The sequence below is a fragment of the Chironomus tepperi genome, unplaced genomic scaffold (genome assembly GCF_022539635.2).
Source record: "Chironomus tepperi strain 1889 unplaced genomic scaffold, CSIRO-AGI_Ctep_v1 contig_364, whole genome shotgun sequence".
NCBI lineage: Eukaryota > Metazoa > Arthropoda > Insecta > Diptera > Chironomidae > Chironomus > Chironomus tepperi.
In genome coordinates this window covers 388755-408473 of record NW_027226486.1, presented here as the reverse complement: position 1 = coordinate 408473, position 19719 = coordinate 388755, and the positions used below count along the sequence as shown (strand labels likewise).

The 19719-nt window shown below is 32.3% G+C and overlaps 1 protein-coding gene across 1 annotated transcript in view; it reads left to right on the top strand.

Annotated features, from left to right (window-relative positions):
* Cad86C (Cadherin 86C) overlaps nucleotides 1–19719 on the top strand; it is a 217620-nt gene that overhangs the window by 180808 nt on the left and 17093 nt on the right. The window contains exons 5-6 of the mRNA XM_070646587.1: nucleotides 8167–8316; nucleotides 8439–8553. Of these exons, the coding sequence (XP_070502688.1) occupies nucleotides 8167–8316; nucleotides 8439–8553 (265 nt within the window). The remainder of the gene's footprint in view (nucleotides 1–8166; nucleotides 8317–8438; nucleotides 8554–19719) is intronic.

Sequence of the window (19719 nt, the reverse complement as noted above, 5' to 3'; positions counted from 1 at the left end):
CAGCCTAAAATGGCAAACAATTGCCTGAAAGGATATGTAAATGACTAAATGGATATTTAAGATTCCAGAAAGGGAATACAAGAATCGATTTGCAATAGAATGTAGTTCCTTTGCATTAAAAACAATCCATTGTATCCAAAAATTCAGTATTCACCAATGCAACTTTGTATCGAAAATCCAATTTCATACCAAGTTTACTCGGATTACTTCATACACTTCTCCTTATCCACATGCAAAATTGCTTTTTTCTCTCTCATTCCACTTTTTGCAGCAGTTTTAAATCTCCGCACCCACAAAAGACTGATTAAAATAACAAATTCTTTTCAATTTCTCAACATTGAATTGAATTCTCGCTTTCAATAACTTTCAGCATATCCAGTACACGATAAAAAAAAAAAAAGCTTCTTCGACTTTCCATTTTATTTGACCTCAAATTTAATTATGTAAGGCAAAAGAAATTCCACAAGTAGCAACAAATTCCCGAAAAAAAAATAAGGCAAGCATAAAAGAGACAAGGTAGGAAAGATGAAGAGTAAGAAGACCAAAATATCCAGCAGCAATAACAGAAGTATATAAAAATCTGATATTTTATGAATCAACAATTGTTTGACTCATTCAATGAAGCTATTGTATAAATCTTGAAATGGCACACAAAAAAAAATCCCTTCTTATTCAATTATGGCTTATGGCTGATCTCATTGTGAGGATTGCCATGATAAATTAAATGAGAATGAGAGAAGTGCATAACTGCCAGACACATTCATTCAGCCCACAAATGATGTTGACGATGAAAAATCACATCTTATTAATTATCTGTTGTGTGTACCACACAAAAAATAATATTACTGGATATGCTCACAGTAAAGAGAGACACAGACTGAATATAATGCATAAAGAATTCATTTACATGCATAACATAAATAAAGATTTTCTTTTTTTGTGTGTATGTGACGGGAGATGAAGGTGAATTTTGGGAATTTTTTGGAGGTTCCATTAGGTCGGTTGGATGTTCTTTTGGGATGTTGTGATGGTTTTGAGGTCTGTTTCTGTCAATATTTTAGGGTTTAGTGCAAATATCATTAATAGATCAAGAACGTAGCCCTCAAGAGCAGAGTAAGCTGATTGCAACTCTCACGAGCAGGCTAATCCAATGCTTTTAAGGCAATTAAGCTCTAATGAGCATGTTATCTGTCTTTTACGGTCTGCAAGGCTTCATATCCCTTTGTTTTAGATTGGCAAGCATGCAGTTCTAGGCTGAACCTTATAGTTCGTCATGTAGTCATTGTACGAGCCTTACAACTGGATGCACTTTATGTTTGTGATCCGTTCCTTAATCCAGTGTTCACTAGGGGCTCAATCATGACTTGTTCTCGTACTTTAAGCAGTTAAAGTATCTTAACTTCTGATCAGAGCTACTGGTTGACTGACTTAGAGCTTTATATCTGGCATAGCATAAAATTGAGAATTATAGGATTCGAACCAAAGAATTCCTTGATTTTGCGTAAATTGTTCTTCGAGTCATACTCATTTGAGCCAACAAATCCACAAACTTGAGCTAAATCAACAACTGTAGCTCTCTATACCAAGAACACAGAACCCCCATTCCACATAAGCCATTAAGATGACAATTGAGATATGAATCGAGTTAATGACATGAAAGTTATGTGATGCTAATTCAAGAAGTTGATAAATATGAGTCTGATGGCCATTAAGCAACATCCAAAAATAGAATAAAAAAAAATATTCTTTCCATTTATGGTAATTATCTCAACAAACTCCTTTTTCTCCTCATTCTTTACTTCTTCTTAACAAATTCACTTTATCTCTCTCATGTCTGTATGGTGTGTACACAAAATCAGATGTCAGTAAGACTGTCGGATGGAAGAGAACGGTACAATTTGCATATTATTACACACTACACACTTATGTTAAATCATTTATTGACCATATTTACTAAATTGGATATTTCAACGAGTTCGAATTCCGCAATTGACTATTCACGTCGGACTAAAGTGGACTATTAATTTAAAACGTATATGGATCTCCCCATACATGTTATTTCGGTATCAATAATAGCGCGAAATCGTATCTCGTTTCAATTTTTGATAGATAAATGTTACTTTTTGTGACAATTTATTGGACAGAGTATCATAATTGAGGCTGATTTAGATTTAATTTGGAAGATGCTCAATGTCATGGATGAAGGGTGATTTCTCTGGTGATGGTACGACTCAGTACGGTTTGGTATAGCTCGGTATGATTCGGGACAGTTCGGAAGGATTCAGTTCCGTGTTCTGGTTCACACGAAATATTGCATACTTTTAATCACATGAACTTCAATTTTCGAATTCTCAATCAGCCTCAAATTGCACTTAATTTCAAACTTCTTTAACAACCTCATCTTACAGCATAAATAAGCCTGCGCTTGAAAATTGACATAAAAATTGTACTTATTATTGCATAATATGATTGAACTTAATAAATGGCTTGCTTGAAATGACTTTAATACACATCATTTTCTGAAGATTCAACGATGCAATGTTGCGACTTAAAATGACTTTTCTATTGAATTTTGTGTGGGAAAATAGCTGCGAAGCTGTATTTTTATTTTCAAATGTTTGACAAGTTGTGAGTGGCAAATGGGATCAGAAATTATAGGTTTTCATCGAATATAGACGTGAAGTGTGTGTGTTGAATTGGAGTTGAATTATGGGAAATGTACAGCTTAATATAATGTTTATGGTAATTTAGTGGATGTTTTTAGAGAATTTATTAGATTATTTTGATGTTTTTTAAAAGATTTTTAATAAATCAGCTTCAAAATTGATGTTTATTGGTTTAAAACTATACAAATGTCATTTTGCGTCATTTAAAACAATACAAATTCGGTTTTGCGTCATTTAAAACCTTCCAAATTCTATTTTTGCGTCATTTAGAACCCTACAAATTCTATTTCACAATTCACATTTTTAATCCATACAAATATCATTTTTGCATCATTTCAAAGCCATACAAATCCAATTTTGCATCATTTCAGAACCATATAAATTCCACAACAATATTCAAAATAAAAAAAACAGTTAAATTCAATTGTTTCAATTAAACAACAAAGAAATAAACATAACTTCACATAATTGCTTCATAGTTCATTAAAACTCCCTGAATCTCATTCCAACTTCACTTCCCACAACAAATTATGTCCCAAAAACCAGTAAAAATTAACAATATTAATAACAAAACATTAAAATTTTGCAATCAATTGGTATTTAAGTAACAGTTCTATACAAATTTAATGACAGCAGCTCCGATTTATTTCTCTTTTGAAAAACCATTAAGCAACAAAATAGACAGTAACACGCTAATAAACAGCAATGAGAATTAAAAGTTGAACAACGAAAAAAAAGTTTATAATTCTAATAATTCACATTAATTGTCAATAATTGCCCAACTATAGCTTTTTATTGAAAACCTTACTCAATTAAAAAAAGTTTTAAAGTCGCTTGAGATTTGTGCGAAATTGGAATAAAAAAAAGGCTTCTGGTCACAATTGCATACTTATTTAAACTTCATTATTCTCTTTTTGTAGTTCAATTAAATTTAAAAAAAAATAAAAATTATTATTGTTGAAAATATACAAATAATGTCGCACACAAAAGACTTACAGAAGTGCATAAATTTTATCTCATTAAGCAACATTATTGCAAATGTACAAGATATTTATTATTATTTAAATCTTGAATGGGCTACCAAATATGAAGTAGAAATAAGATTGGATTGGAAATTTAGAACGCATTTTTTGACTTAGTTCAGCAATATATTAGATTTGATAATGTAGATTCTGCTTGATTCAGCAATATTTCGCCATATTCAGCTATACTCAACACAAAATTGCCGAATTCAGCACAACTCAGCTCTTCTCTGCTGAATTCAGCACAACTGAACACTTATCTGCTGAATTTAGCACAAATTAGTACTTATCTGCTGAATTCAGCTCAACTTAGCACTTATCTGCTGAATTTAGCACAACTTAGTACTTATCTGCTAAATTCAAAAAAATTTAGCTCTTCTCTTCTGAATTCAGCACAACTGAGCACTTTTTTGCTGAATTTAGCACAACTCAGCTCTTCTTTGCTAAATTCAGTACAATTGAGTACTTATCTGCTGAATTCAGTACAACTCTACGCTTATCTGCTGAATTTAGCACAACTCAGCTCTTCTCGGCTGAATTCAGCACTATTCAGTTTATTTCATTGCTGAATTCAGCAATACTCAGCACTTTCCTGTTGAATTCTGTTCAATTCAACATCCTCAAGCTGAATTTACCTCAACTCAGTCCATTTCAACTCCAGACAGTCCGACAAAACAGCCATAACCTCCCCATAATACCCAACATCATAAATCAGCTCAACTTAAATATTTAAAATAAAAGAAATTGCATTGATTTATTGATTTTCAATTGAAATCGAAACCAACTACCAGTTTTTCAATTCTCTCTGCATATATACATTTCTGATATTGTTAATGCTGCTGCTGCTGCCTACAATTTCTGTAACCTATGCAAGAAGTACAAAAACAAAGTTACATGAAAAATTCACAACACGTGTTTGCGATTAAATTCGTAATTCGTAACTCCTTTTGACTTCTTTCCTGAAATGAGAGGTTTCTAATGCTTACTTGCATGGCAATAATCAATATGAATTCTGTGCTCTTTTTTTTCTATTATTTGTTTACATTTTTTGCAAATAATCGCAATATGCATGAATAAGCATGTTTATAAGGAGAAGAAAAAAATTGTGAACTCTTAGCAAGCCGCAAAACACGACGACAAGAAATTCAAAGAGAAACTTGTTTACCTTTTTTTTATAATAAACAGCGAAATTGAAAAGTATAAGACGGAGGCCGCATTTAACACTAAACGATATCGGGTGATTAATAGTGAACTCCTTGGATTGTTTCATATTTCTCTATGGAATATGTTTAACAAAATGGCATAAAAAATGGTTAGAAATAGATAAGATTAAGCAAGTAATGTGTTTTACTGGAAGTCATGGCATAGCGTTTGAAATTATCTATGACTGAATGAGTTATCGGGGTCTTTAATTTGACAAATATAAAATTTTAACATATTTGTTGCATTAAATACTATATTTCAGTTCTTTCAAGGTGTGAAAAATTAAGTCATTTGAATGGATAAGAGACAGTTTGGATTGCAGTTTTAATCGATTAAAAAATCTTCCACCTCATGAGTTTAGGAGCTTATTTCTAGTCAATTAAATGTTAATTTGTATAGCTTTAAATAGATTGTGAATGAAAAAGAGTGAGCATGCAAGATTCAACTTTGTTTACCTGATCAAAATGCTTCCAAAAAAATTCTAACCTCAAATTTTTTTTTCAACATCAAAGCTTCAGACATTCAAATTAGTAATCTAAAACTCTTAAATGTCCACATCTCTTCCTCATTCGATTGAAAATCACAAACCTTTCCTAATCAAACTGACATTTGTCTACAAATTCCCATTAAATCACCTTAAATACTTCCAATCAAGATTGAAATTGATTTTTGCATACAATTTTACTAACCACAGCTTCAAATTCTTCTCAAATCATTTCAAACTCTTTGTGACAATCTCTTTAAATCTGATTTCATTTCCTTGTCATGCCTCAAAATAAAAGATTCAAAGCATTCCTCAAGGTAAAAGCTTAATGTGAAAGAAATTAAACAGTAAATTTTACATGTGTCTAAACTCATTTATCTCAAGCCACGAATAAACATGAGATAGGATCACTTACTTGGGGATTTTTGTGTGTCATATATTAAATCTGCACAAAAAAATGAAAGTTATGCAATGGCTGAAAAGATAATGTCTTGAATGATCTTTTTTTGCTACTATTTACTGCCTGCTGTATACCTAAATCTCTTTTTTATTTCATCTTTGAACTAAATAAACAATAAAAAAATATTGCTTAAATCATCACATGAATTTTAAATTGAAATGTTGGAAGATAATAAGCGTCATGATGGTCATGATTGTGCTCAACTTTCTAATTGATGTTGCGAATATGAAAAAAAAATGTTTCAATTATAAAATGACAATTGAAATTTATGGTTAATTAATTTGTTGACTGGGAGACTTTAAAGTGATTTGTGTTGAATTCAGCTGAGCTGAGTAGTGCTGAATTCAGTTGAGCTGAATAGTGCTGAATTCAATTGAGCTGAATAGTTCTGACTTCAGCTGGGTTATATAGTTCTGAATTCAGCTGAGCTGAATGGTTCTAAATTCAGCTGAGTCGAATAGTTCTGAATTCAGCTGAGCTGGATAATTTCGAATTCAGCTGAGCTGAATGGTTCTGAATTCAGTTTATCTACAAAGTGCCCAACCCAACTGTGAATAGTGTGAAATTCAGCTGTGCTGAATTCAGCATTTGTCAACTTAGCTGAATAGTGCTGAAATTTGCTGAATAAAGCAACAAACTGAACTGAGCTGAATTATCACAAAATGACAAAAAACTCACAAAAACTTCCCACAAAGACACACCATCAAGCCACATCTTCCATAAACAAAATTAATACCTCCAATAAAACCGACGAAAATGATTGTATAGCCTGATGAATTACAGCTTACATGTTTAATGATGAGCAATCCTCAGTCTGCAATAATCATTATGACCATCACTTTAATTCAATTTGCCATCAGGTTGGAAATATTTGCGAGTCTTTATTATGTCATGATGACTTCCTTCTTCTTTCACTTCAAACCTTTTAAAGTCACATTACATTAATTTGCTATAAAAATTCGCAAAAATGCTATAAAATGCACAAATTTGCTATAAAAATTCACAAAAATGCTATAAAATGCACAAATTTGCTATAAAAATTTACAAAAATCCTGTTTTTTGGGGGTAAGCTGATCCATATTGCTCATATAGCTGTGATAATCCAATTTTAACATCATAATCGTAAGAAAAATATCTTTTATTGCCAAAAACTTCCTTAACGGCACCCGTTGACTTTCTTTATCGATTGCCATCTACTGAATTTCATTCATAAAATATTCAATAACCATTAATGCTGCTTAAAAGTTCACCAAAAAGAATCAATTCAACAATTGTAAAGCAAAAAAGTAAAAGTGAAATTTCCTCATTCAGTTATTGTTGGATATAGATAATCGAATGTCCGCGACCACTTTTAAATGTCTCATTTGTGTCTGGACTTGAGACTGTAATTTCTTTAAATGCAATTTTCTTTCTTTCTCAAGTCACACACAGGCAAAAGCGACGAAAAATATTGAAATAATGGTTGGATTAATGAGCGCTTTAATAATGTCAATGGGGAATTGAGGAAAGACACAGAAAGAGAGGAAAAAAAAAGTCGCAATTAATACGAATTGCATCACGATAGGAATAATGATAAGGCGTATTTGGACATATTAAGCTTCTCAAATTGGCTTAAAGGTCATTAAAACCATTCAATTTTGGAGCTTTTAATATTTTTTCATTATAAGTCGTAAAATTTATGCTGTATGGAATGCAAGGCTTGCATTTCAATGGTTTGGTGATTATGGATACATGGGAATTAAATGAAGGAGAGTTGAGAGATGTTGGAATGGCTAATTAGCTGTTGGGATGCAGTTGTCATGATTTTTAGCAGATTTAAGCTTTTTTCAATTTTAGGATTGACAGAGAATGGTTTTTGGCAACATAACCTCAAAGTTTGGCAAACATAACCTCTAAGCTTGGCAACATAACCTCAAAATTTGGCAGCATAACCTCAAAATTTAGCATCATAACCTCAAAATCTTGGACTACTTATCTCAACAGCTTGCAAACTAACCTCAAATTTCTACAACATAACCTCAAAATTCAGCAAAGTAACCTCAAAATATAGCTAAAAACAGCTTTTTAGGCATCTAACCTCAAATTTCGACTTCGAGTACTTTTGTTGACAACATAACCTCAAACTTAGACTAAGAACACAATATTTTAGTAACCTAACCTCAAAACTTGACTACAAAACCTTAAAATTTGGGCGCATAACCTCAAAAATCATCAAATTTGTCCATACATAACCTTAAGATTCTCAAATCTTGCAATCCATGTTCTCGGCATTACATTAAAATTCTCCATAACCTCAAATTCAAAAATTCTAACCTCAATTTTCCATTTCAGGATGCATACGCAGAACCAGGACAAGACAGTCGTAACATTGCAGGCATAGATATCGTTGTGATAGTCGAAGATGTGCAAGATGTTGCACCGGTATTTACTATGGCGCCACCAGTTACACGTCTACCTTCAGGATTGATTCCAGGCGATAAGGTAATAACTGACTATTTACACATTCATGCAAAACATTCATTGCTGTTCTGCTTTCATGTAACCTTCAATTTTTCATACTCATATATTACAATAATTTTATATATTTTTACTTCATACTTAAGATTCTTCAAGTTCATGCTGAAGATGGCGATAAAGGTGTTCCACGTGAAATTCGATACGGTCTGGTATCAGAAGGAAATCCATTTACTTCCTTTTTTGACATTAATGATACAACAGGTAAGTGTGACAAATTAAAATTATTTTCATAAATGACATGTCATGTAACCCAGATATTGGCATTGTCGTTAAGGCTGAATATAAGCTACTGTTGTTACTGATATATGTGTGGCTGGGCGTGCGCGAGGATAATTTTTATTTAAATTAATAGTGAAAGTGTGAAGTTTTTTTTTGGAGGTTACTGATGATTATGCGATAGTTTGAGATAGCTGTTAGTGCTTGAAAGCAACCACATAATTGATTTACGTCCTCAATGATGACTATTAGTACAGGAAATTCAGTTATCACGATTCTATCTCAAATTTCAAAGGCATTTCGATTAAACTTGACAGTTTTAGGACAGAAGGTTACATCAAGTCTAATGAAATATTCTAATTATGGCTTCAAGACCTCGCGTGATGTACAATGTACATAAAAATTTCAAAGACTACAATTAAAACCTTTCAATTGCTATGTATGTAGCTTCAATTCGATTGAATTTGAGCTTTAATAGGTATGAGACAGTGAAATCAAAGTTAAAAAATGATTCAAAAAATTTAACGGTTTTTGAAAATTTGAATTTTGTAACCTAAAAATTTTCCTCACTTCGAAAAGTTTTTTCGAGTTTTTGGTTAGCTAATCTCATTTTATTCAGATTTTTCAATCAAATTATGTTCAAAAAAGTGGCACAAATCCAACAAAAGTCAATCCAAAAGATCAAACATGAAAATTACCCAAAAATCCAGTTCAAGTTTAATTTTCACAGATACTAGTAATTCAAATGCCCTACATATCCAACATTCCAACAACTTAGTCATGAAATATCCTTTAGTAAGCTACTAGAGCAGTCTCATTACAATGATATCCTGTCATTCTTGACACATATTTAACATCATTTAATTAATCATAACTTTCCCGTCACAACAGCAAACATCGATGAACTGGACACGACAAAAAGTACATGAAAGAAAGTTTATTAAAAAGGAAATCCAAAATAAATGCCTTTCATGACTTCCGAATCGATTCACGACCCCATTCTTGACTTTTATACTTTCGCCAATATTGTTATTTTATTCTTGTGTTTATTATTGCACATACTTTGTTGACTATCAATCAGCCTACACTAGGTCTTACAATTCCTTACATGTTTCTATTGTGGCCTCATTACAAAATCGATTATAGGTCATGACAAAAGAATGAAATGAAAATTGTTTAGAAATAAAATAATCATAATCATGTAATATATTGCGCAAGGACAGGCACTGCAAGTCTAAGAAACACATTTTTTCAGCCTTTCTTCTTTATGCACAACAAAATTGAATGCATTTTTTCGTCATTGCACGCGAATCTAGAAGAAGAAGGCTTAAAAAATTCTCTGTAAAGTGAAAACAATGGTGAATGTTTAATTGTCACGTATTTTTACTTTGTGCTGCACATGCTTTCAATACACAGAAAAAAAGAGAGTCAAAAAGGGTCATAATGTGAGGAGATGAAAACGAAGAGAAACATGCATGCGGTCATATGTTGTTAATGTTACAATTTTTCATCTGCTGTGATTCCTTTTATTTCATGCCATTGTATGAAGTGCGAACATGAAACTGAAGAGTTTGTATGGGAAATTTTGAGGTTAGAACGCATTTTTAGAGGGAAATCTTCAAATGTATCAAGATTGCATTGAAATTCTAAATGAAAAATAACTGCATTTAAAATTTTAAAAATCCACCATTTTGAATTTTTTTTTCTCCATCTCGAAAAGTTTTTTGCATTTTTCTCTTAATCTAAGGAAGCTTTTGAAAAGCTGTAAAGTTCTTAATAACCAAAAAAGTGGCAAAAGATAACCACAAAAAGTTTCAATCCTCAACTCTAAAACCTAACCTCAAAATTTTGCAAAACTTCCCAAAATGCCCACCACGTGCTTTTTATTCTCATCAATAAAAAGGCTGTAAAAAAATATTGAAATTGAAATTCTACGTACGACGACTCGTTTTTTTACATCTTTGTCGTTATGCTGGCTTATGGCATCGAAAATGCAATTATGCATTCTTTTTGCATTACATGCATAGCGTGACTGTGAATATCAAATGAAGTTGACTTTCTTGCCTTTTTTATGTGTTGCTAAGAAATTGAAAATGAAGGAAAGAAAAAGTGACTCTTTTTCAGCAATAAAGTTTGAAGGTCATCGAAATAGAAGTGACCCAAAAGTATTAATTTCAACTTTTATTTAGCCTTATTGCCATCCATAGTATCATAAGTTGTGAAATTAAAATTCATTCTACTTATGCTTCAGGCACAGCCTTTAAAACAGTCATTTCTATTTATGTCATTTTGGTGTGCAGGCATAAAGGCGAACGAAAGAAATTGCGAAATTTAAATTTTGTGTAGGCAAATTAAACAATAAAAACAAGTAAAAGAAATTTTCATATATGAATGTCCAACAATAGCCAGCCAATGCGTCCTTGCCACAAATTTATGTCGCTTTCTCCTTTAATGTCACCGTTTTGTTGAATTAATTTAAATTAATTGATGAATTTATACTCAAGAATTTTTGTAAAAGTGCACCGCATACCTTTCGTATGAATGATGTTTTGAGGCCTGCAATGGAATTTTATGCAAGGAATCATGAGAATTTTAATGTGTAGAAAATTGTGGGATATTTTTCATGCACAAATTCTTGTTCTTTTAAGCAGGGATGTAAATTTGGTATTTTTTTATGGCGATTGCTTATGCCTTAACATATTGAATGATTTCATGATATTTGATACGGTTATTCGCAAATCGGCAAAAATCAAAGTTCAAGACAAATTGAGCTAATGCATGGGAATTGTTCCATATTGTTCACATGATATATGTTAATCGTAACTTGACTAAGGTATTGATTTTATTAATGAAGTTATGGCTTAAAATTGATGGAATGATTATTCAATATTAGTTGCTGATTGCGGTGTTGACCATGATATTGGGAATATGATTTATTCTGTAATTCAGTGCTTGAGGGTGACTTGACTTTAGTTGAACTCATAATAAACTGCAGTGAGGATTGTATCTAAAGAGAATTGGCTCGGCCTAGCTCGACTTGGCTCGATCTAGCTCGACTTGGCTTCACTAAGCTCAACTTGGCTCGACTCGATTTGATTTGGCATGACTTGGCTCAACTTAGCTCGACTCGGCTCGACCTTACTCGACTTGACTCGATTTGGCTCGACTTAGACTCGACTTGGACTCGACTTGGACTCGACTTGGACTCGACTTGGCTCGACTTGGCTCGACTTGGCTCGACTTGGCTCGACTTGGCTCGACTTGGGCTCGACTTGGCTCGACTTGGACTCGACTTGGACTCAACTTGGACTCGACTTGGACTCGACTTGGATTCGGATCAACTTTGCTTGACTCAGAACTCAAAAGCTCTAATTGACAAATTAGCCTCTAATCCATCATATCCCAGACGCTTCTGGCTATTCCCATTGACATGAATAGACATCTAATTGCAAACTATGCATGCTGCGCTGCCATTATAATTCATTAGCATTACCGCTAAGTGCTAAAATTGACTTTTTAAGGTCTCAACTTGAAATTAACATTTTTGTCAAGTCATACCTAATTTAGTCAATTGGCAAGAATGACAAAATATTTTGGACACTTTACAGCGCATGAAGACAATCAGTTGATAATTATGTAAGCGTATCCAACAATAAGATATAAATTATATATTTTCATGTGATATTGATGGATTTATTGTGTCAGTAATTTCACAACAGCTCGCCAATCATACCTTGAGACAGTTGAATACACCGATGACTTTTTTTTGTGTGTAGCTGTCGACTTTCCTTCCTGTGAAAATTATGGCAATTGTACAGAAAAACGAAAAAAATTGGAAACAAGTTTTTTTACATCCATAATTCTCGCTCACTTTTTGACACTTTAAAAGTATCAGCTCATCAATCCTGTAACAATGATGCTGACTTATTAACTCATTCATGCATGAAACTTACGTCTCTTTTTCCGCTCATACTCTTGACTTCGACGTTCAGACCTTTAAAATGTGTAATCTCAATTGCTTGATATTGGCATCGCTGTAAGAAGTTCTTTTAAGTCACATGCAGGGCAGGGGTATGGGATGATCTTGTATTTGAGTATTGAAATGGCTTATGGATGTTTTGAGTGTTTTTATGGCTGGCTGAGTCATGGGTTGATGGGATGGATTGGTTCCTGATGTTAAGTCACGAGATCTGGATGAGGTCGCGAAAATCCTGGGGTACATCGATTTTGGCACAAGGTATAGGAGACACAAAGTCCCAGACATGCCTTAACCAACCTTGATAGCATCTCCCAATCGTCCACAAGGCTGCTTACTCAATTCAACTCATTTTCCAACCACAATCATCAGAAGTACAGACTTCTTCATAAATTGACATCATAAATCCCCAACCATCCTTAAACATGCGTCTTATCACCCTCCATACCTGCCCCTTCTTCACTTCCCATCTCCATCCAATGTCGCTTCTTCTTGTCGCGAACCTTTTAACCTTTCTCAATGCAATCTCATATCTTCTTATTACTTCTTTTCTCCTTCATATACTCAGTAAGTTAAAAGAGCATACATGTTGCACATCCAAGCATCCTTGCGATTGTCTTCGGATGATAAATACGATTGCGATTGCCAGACGATCATCGAAGTGATTTCAATAATAATGAAAAGAAGACTTGAAGACAACGGAGTGGAAAAATAAGAGTGCATCGTAAGATCTTATGCAAGGTCTTTTCGTGGAATATGTTAAGTCAATTATGTATGGTTGACTTTTTTTTGTGGATGGAATTGTGGAGAGGATGTGGATGTGGAAATTGGTAAAAAAAAAGAATTTAAAAAAACAATTGGACTAACAAAATTATACGATTAATTTTTGGGATTCGAACCTTCATACCTTCTTGATTTTTAAGATTTTTTCATTAATTGTTTATTAAATAGTCAGCTTAAAATTGACCAATATTTCAAGCCATAGCCGTCAACCTTCTCGCCTGCCCTCAATAAAATTCCAATTTGCTCTAGTCAAGTCCACAAGCATACCAACCAGCATGAAAACCAATCGATGAAATTCCATCAATCTTAAACAAAAATCCATTCAACTATTCAGCCTCTAATTTGCACATAATATTCAATAAAAATGTCTGATTTTAATCTACAAAGGAATTAATTTTTGCAATACCTAATTAATAAATGCACAGCCCAACAATCCATAAAAAATAACAATCACCTTGAAATTAATTTTATACAAAATTTTAATCTCGTCCATCAATAACATTTTTGACTTTTTATTGAACAATTGTCTTTTTTCCATCCTTACAAATGAAGCAGAAGTAATTGCAAGAAATTAATAAATTACTGAATGGAACTTCTATTTATAGATAGAAGCCATATTATCATATCACGCATATTTATCTCATCAATATTAATATTTTGCTTCTATTTTTAATAAAAAATAAGGCAGAATGAGCAGATGTAAAACAAGCGACTGTAAATTTGTTGCAATTGTCTGTGCGGTAGTTGGTGGAAGCTGTTGTGGTGGATTTTGTCAGGAATTTGGAACCGACAAAGTTTAAAAAAATTTGAATTTTTGGAGAAAAAAATTGTAACAAAAAAGATTTTGTAGTTTGCTGAAGAAAGATATTAATTAATTTGGATTAATAAATGTAGGATTTGAACCTTCAAATGTTCATTAAATTCGTAATTTTAATCAATTTGTCTTGAAAAAGTTGAAGCAAAAATTCAATTTAAACTCTCATAATTTTCAAAATTTTGAATTTTGTATAAACCTTGACTGTAGTTTAGATGATATCGACTGAGGTTGCCTGAGTACCACGGCACACTAAAATTCCATGAACTAGAGCTTGAACTCTGTATTAGAAAGTCGGAATCTGTATGGAAAAGTCGATCCGAGTCAACTATACAGCTCTGCTGTGAACCGTATAACTTATAAGGATTTGGTCGAGGTTTACCTCCAAGGTGTATTGCGGATAATGAATGGTCTGGTAAACCACTGCTCCAGAAATTGCTTTTTATGTCCTAAACCAAAAATCCATAAATTCCTCCTCAACTCCATATATGTCTCATCAAATTCTGACAAAATCCTCTCAAGAACATCATCTCTAGACACGGTATGTGCAGTAGACAAAAGGCAAAAAAATAAGAACAACATGGTAAACAAGGCAATGCACATTCATACATGTTTTATCGCATATTTAATATACGATATTAATAAATAATAAAAAAAAAAGTCTTTTAATAATTTTATTCCTTTCCATTTTCATGGCATTTTATTGTATTTTAATTTAATATCGTCAGTTTATTATTTTTTAAAAAAAAGTAAATTATTATGGCGTAATGAGCGAATAGACCGCCTTACAAGAATCTCATTTTAACAAGCCATCGCGGCATTGATATCAATTTACAAAGGTATCACATGCTTGTGGCTATTTTAGATAAAATGCCATCATAGATAAATTTGGAATCATGGTCAATTTTTTGGATATTGTCTTCTATTGTGCGTGAATTGGATTATTTGATGGAATTTGAGATGGTCAGATTTATGGATATGCTTGATGGTATTGAGTTTCGTGGATTAGATAAAGATTGTATTTGAAATTGTTGGATGTGTTGCAGATGTTAAAGGATTTTAGCGTTTTAAGTCGTCTGTAAGAGTTGAGAAAGGTTAGATTCAGTTTATTAGCTCTGTTACATTGAGTTACTTACGTGCTGATTAGTTGAATAGCTGAAAACAATGGTTAAATACGATAATTAATAAATTTTGAATTTCAATACAAAAAGTAAACAAATTTTTGGTGAAAATTTGTAAAATTTTGGTGAGAAATACTCAAAAAGTGGTAAAAATTCGAAATTTTGATAACCGTTACAAAATTTGAATTCTAAAAAGTCGTTAAATGATGAAAATCTTCATAAATTAACCTGAATTCTACTGGATCTTGTTTTGTAGATCCAGAAGTAACTTAGAAGTTGAAATTTGATAATCCACTGAATTCACAGTACCAATTCCGAGTACATACGCTGATAGCCTCGCTCAAAACCACTATCCATCCACAGCATCCTCCAATATCTCATTCCATACTTACATTTTTTACTTCATTATTATTACACAACATTGCAGTGCATTGTTATTGAAAAATATTTGCATTGTACAACAGCGGCTAACATAATACGTGATTACATGTCGATAGATAAAAAAAAAAGACTAAAGACTTCTTCACTCGTTTAGTTTGCCTTCTTCTTATACTTTAACCATCGATATTGTGAAATTGAACTTGAACTCTGATGATGCTCGATGCAATCATCTTCATATTTATGGACGGTGCCTTATTATGCTTGATGTTTAGATATTTCGTGGGAATTTTTGAATTGGATGTTGATGTCTGGTGGGTGATTTTGAGGATTTTTGGAGATTTTAGGGCTTTAAAGTGCCTCAAAATGAGTATAAAGCCTGAATTGATTCTTAACATCCTGAATTTAACCAATTCTTGCTAAAACCGATGAACATTTCAGCACAGCAATGCAAATTTCTGTTCCAACACATTCTTAAATCCTTCTTGTTATGCCATATCCCATCCAATTGTTCTATAGGGTCGGTTGTAAGTGATGTCAATGATTTTGGGTATGAAGAGAGTTTTGGGCTGCGGGAATTGATTCTAGAGCTCGAAATCCATGTCTTCTTCTCACTCTGCATCTACAACACCCAGAACATAACCTCAAAATTCCAAAATCGACGTCATTCCCAATCCATCCCCCTCAACTTTTGTTATGTTTTGTTATTTGCATCTTCTAACTTTTTTGTTGCCATTTTTTTTTTCCTCGACATCCAATTTAAGTATCTGCCTGAATCGAAGATGTTCAATACAATACATAAAGGCCACATCAGAAAACAGCTTCATAAATAAAACATTTTTCTAATTTAACTTTTTTTTTTGCTGCTTCTACTTCTTTACATTTTTATGATAATTATTTGACTACTATTTTCCATTCTTTGGGCTTTAACATCTTCTCGTTTTGCATATCGATTGGGTTTGTTGAGCTTTGTAGTTTTGCTATTGTTGTTGGGAGGAATTAGACGGGAAGGAGTTATCAGGAAATTGAATTGGAAGATTTTGTAGGATTTTTTGAGGTTAGAATTTGAAAACTTGAAGTTTTTGAAAATAATGATCAAAAATAAGAAGGTAGACCATGAATCACATGCCGAATTCGAAATTCAAAATTTGAAAATGAAAATTCGAAATTAAGATTTTTAAGGTTAGGATTCGAAAATTGGTACACAATTTAAAATTGAATAAAAAATCGGTACACCACATGTAAAATACGAAAATCAAAATTCAAAATTCAAAAATTCGAAATTCGAAATTCGAAATTCAAAAATTCGAAATTCGAAATTCGAAAATCAAATTTCGAAATTAGGTTCGAATCATTCAAACTGCCATTAATGAAAGAACCAACAAATAACATCAATTTCAAACATTTTTCCATAAAAATTCCAAACAATGCCTGACTGACAAAATTCCCACAACATCCCAAAAACGATTTGCAACCTCCAACACAAGAAGAAGGCACACAAAAAAAAAAAACATTTTTGCAGAATAAAGTAATCACTTAAAGAATAATAGTAAATTCCAGAAGCCATAAGAGCTTAGCACAAAAGAAAAACAATTTTCTAACAAAAAAAAAAAGACTCAACAAAATGATTAAATACACAATAAATGTACGGATGAGGCAGACGATGTTCTTAAGTTCATTAAAGCAGCTCATATTTGTTATGCTGTATAAAAATATATGATATATGATGAAATTGTTAAAGATGAATTAATGTAGACATGTTCAATGATGCTGTAATACAGATTATTTGAATTTAATGAGATTGAATTTATGGCGATGGATTTTGTTAAGTTGTCTGGATGGCGGATTGATTTGTATGAATTGAATTGACTTGTCTGGTTGAAATTATGATGCAAAAATATGAGATTTCCATTATTTTGCGATTTGAATTCTACAAAACCGTTACAAATTTGAATTCTGCAAAATCGTTAAAATTTCAATTCTGAAAAACCGATTCAGTTTGAATTCTACAAAACCGTTACAATTTGAATTCTACAAAACCCTTTCAATTTATATTATACAAAACCGTTACAATTTGAATTCTACAAAACCGTTACAATTTGAATTCTACAAAACCGTTTCAATTTAAATTCTACAAAACCGTTAAAATGTGAATTCTACAAAGCTGTTACAATTTGAATTCTACAAGAACGTTACAATTTGAATTCTATTAAATCGTTAAAATTTAAATTCTGAAAAACCGTTAGAATGCAACTTCCACATATCTCCTAAAATTCTTGATTAAATCATCTTCATTCCTCTAACTCCTAAGCTTGATTAAGCATATAACTAAAAAATTCCATCACCCAAAGTTCAATCAACTGATCAAACATTAATTCAGCATCATCAACTCCTAATTTCTCTCCAATATTCTCCGCATATTAATTACCAAAAACATCTTAAGCCATTAAAAAAAATCACTAAACATGTCCGACGAAAATGTTCATAGCTGTAAATTCAAAACAATTCAAAAGCAGACCGACTCTAAGACCCATAATAAAGCAATTAATATCAATTATACAGTCTCTGTATCATGTATGGATAGACAAGCACAATTTATTAAGTAATTGTGTACATTCATATACGCAATAATTATGTCAATATCAAATTACTTTTTCCTATCCTTTCGATTAATAAGCAATAAAAATGCCTGGATTAATATAATGACTTAATGATAAATCTCAACTCCATCACGATCCATCGAGTCATGACTGTAAGTAGCCAAAAAGTACACAAATATCAATTTTGATGATGGAATTAAAATGCTATAAAAATAATTATCATTGTCGTCTGTAAATCTTACACGTGTACTTTTTACGGTTCTTTTTTGCTTCAACCTCCTCACCACCTCATATCCATTACAATTAAAAGGTAATGCAGCACGGCATGTGAGTGAGAAAAAAATATAAAATTAATTTCATCAGCAATAATGGGATGAGATTGAGTGTCTAAGACAGTAATGGAATCAACGTAAGCTAATGAGCATTACATTGACGTCTGCAATCAATTGGATGTCCAAAAAGTCAAGTGCCGCTACTTGTAAATTGATATGGAAGTATTATAGAGAAGATTTCCGCTAGAATTAGGGAAAAATTGCTAATGAATTAAGAATTATTGGTATTGTGAAGCTATATTCGCGAATTAGGTGGAATTGACTGTTAATCATGTGTTAACTGTGTTTAAGTTTGAATGAAAATTGTCGAAAAATAACGGTTTAATGAATTTTGAAAAATAACGGAATACTAGAAAAAATAACGGTGTAAAAAAATTTGAAAATGAGGATTCAGTAAAATTTGAAAAATTAAGGTAAAATAGTATTTGAAATTTTAACGGTCAAAAAATATTTGAAAAATTAACGGCTTAAAAATTTTTGAAAAATAATTGTCAAAAAATATTTGAAAATTTAACGGTTAAAAATCCATTACAAAGCTCATTTTTGAGACATTTTGAAGGTTCGAATCCCAAAAATCTCTCCATCCAGTCAATGCTCTTCCACAGTTCATTGCCATTGCCAATTCCATTGCCCCATTCCAAGCTCAATATTAATTCTTAATCGACAACTGTCAAAAATGCTTATTCAATGAAAAATTTTGCACGCATCAAGCAGGCTGTTAATTCCATCATGCGGGACATAAGAAATTCTTCAAAAAAAAAATATTCACCAGAATTGATTGATGATATTTGATTGATTTAACAAAAGAGAAGTAATGGATTCGACAAATCGAATCTTTACACAGTTAAACGTCATTTAACGGCATCGAGTGAGCAGGTTTGAATCTCACATCGGTTACTGTAAGCTAAGATTCTTAAGGTATTATAGCAATTGTGACTCAATTTCAAGTTCCAACCGACTCTTGATCTTCATTTACACTTTACTTCCAATTATGTATCTAATTCCTCCACATCTCTTTAAGACTCTCACTTTGTCAACACTTCTTCATTCCCATCCGACACAATGAAATTGAAATTTCAATAGCGACAGACTGAATATCGATGACCTTTGATTCTGCCGCAGCACAATTGTGTCGGCCTTCAATGCC